The 1,624-nt window shown below is 62.5% G+C and overlaps 1 protein-coding gene across 1 annotated transcript in view; it reads right to left on the reverse strand.

Annotated features, from left to right (window-relative positions):
- The window catches only part of LOC104538712 (sushi, nidogen and EGF-like domain-containing protein 1), a gene marked incomplete at its 5' end in the record, with an annotated part of 8,633 nt that extends 7,015 nt beyond the window's left edge, over positions 1-1,618 (reverse strand). Inside the window, 3 exon segments of the mRNA XM_010182004.1 lie at positions 216-422; positions 1,151-1,264; positions 1,441-1,618. Coding sequence (XP_010180306.1) covers positions 216-422; positions 1,151-1,264; positions 1,441-1,618 — 499 coding nt within the window.
- Between the last annotated feature and the right edge of the window lie 6 nt (positions 1,619-1,624).

Here is a 1,624-nt window from a genome sequence, read left to right on the forward strand (position 1 = left end):
CAAGGGGCAGCAGAACGGATGTGCAGCCTGGGGCTTGTCCCAGCCGGTCAGGACCCAGAATCCCACCCAAACATCACCACCGCCCCTAGCAGGGGGTGGACGCCTTCAAAACACCTTGTTCCCTGCTCCCTCCCCACTGAGCAGTTTTCTCTCTGCCCCAAAAACCACAGGCAAGGAGAGTCCAGGGTGATGGCTCAAGGTCAAGGTGCCCAGAATGGCAACCAGCCACCCAGCCCAGTGCTGGTACTTGCTGCACCCCAGTGCCCACAGTCCAGCCTCTCACTGCCCCGGGAAGGGCAAGTCCCTACCTGTCTCACACTGGGTGCCCACAAAGCCCTCAGGACAGTGGCAAGCGAAGGCGCCGGGAAGGTCCCGGCAGGTCCCGCCATTCTTGCAGGGCTCCGACTGGCACTCATCGACATCTGGAGAGCAGTGGGAAGAGAGGCTCAGCAGGCGCAGCACTGAGACGGGGCCAGTGGCAGGGGACGGGGGCTCAGAAAAGCAGCGCTTCTTCCACAGGGCATGGGCCTTCCCCACATCGCTCACTCCGCCAAACCCCCAGCCACAGGCCATCAGAGCCCACTGCCCCACACCTGCCCCTACACAGGGGCTGTGGCATGAGCTGGGCATGGGGATGTGCCCACAGGGGCACCTGGCAGAGTGGGGCTGTGCCAAGGGGCTGTGCCAAGGGGCTGAAGGTAGGAGTGCCTGCAGCACATCCCCTCCTCTAACCCCTGCAGGCATCACACCTTCTCACACCCCATCCTCTGCCAGGCCCTAGGGAGTGCCACAGTGTCCCATCAGGCTCCACGCTGTCCGTCACCCTCTTCCACCAGCACACGACCACAAGTGTACAAGGGAGCAGGAGCACAGCATGGCCAAAAACATGCTATCTCACACTGCTTCCTGCACTGTCTTGGCCAATAATTTTGGAGCCACACAGGGCACTTCCCATCCAGATCCTGAGATGCAGCACTTCTCTGCCTGGCCTTAACACGCCTCAGGAGATATTACCATCCTACCAATGATGGAGATGCCCACACAGCATCACTTAGCGGGGACCCACACATAGCTCAGCTCCTGGCCTTGGGGGTCGCCCCCGCTGTCGCCGCCCAGGTGGCCGGGGGGTATAGCCGGCGCGGTCTCTTACCCAGCTCGCAGTGGTGGCCAGCATAACCCGGCTCACACAGGCACAGGAACTCGGCGATGCGGTCCTTGCACTGGCCGCCGTTCAGGCAGGGCTGCGACCGGCACTCATCAATCTCTGCAGGCATTTGGGGCAGGGGAGAGACAAGGTAAGACATGAGCACCGGGCAGGCAGCAGGGGTCCCTGGGGGAGAGCTCTGTCTGCAGACACAGGCAGGGGGCACTGGAGTATGTGTCCCAGAGTCACAAAGACACAGCAGTGACCGCAGCCCACCAGGCTCAGCTGCTCCTCACCATCACATTCGGGGGGGTCGCTCCAGACGCCCGGTGAGCGGCAGATGCGGGGGTGGTTGTGCAGACTGAGGGTGTAGCCCAGCTCGCATTGGTATTCAGCCAGTGAGCCCACCTTGGTGGAGTTGAAAGAGGCCTGGGCGTGCTTCACCTCGCTGGGGACGCCGCAGTCAACCTCTGGGGATAG

This window comes from Mesitornis unicolor, unplaced genomic scaffold (genome assembly GCF_000695765.1).
Source record: "Mesitornis unicolor isolate BGI_N332 unplaced genomic scaffold, ASM69576v1 scaffold32323, whole genome shotgun sequence".
In the NCBI taxonomy this organism is placed as follows: Eukaryota; Metazoa; Chordata; class Aves; order Mesitornithiformes; family Mesitornithidae; genus Mesitornis; species Mesitornis unicolor.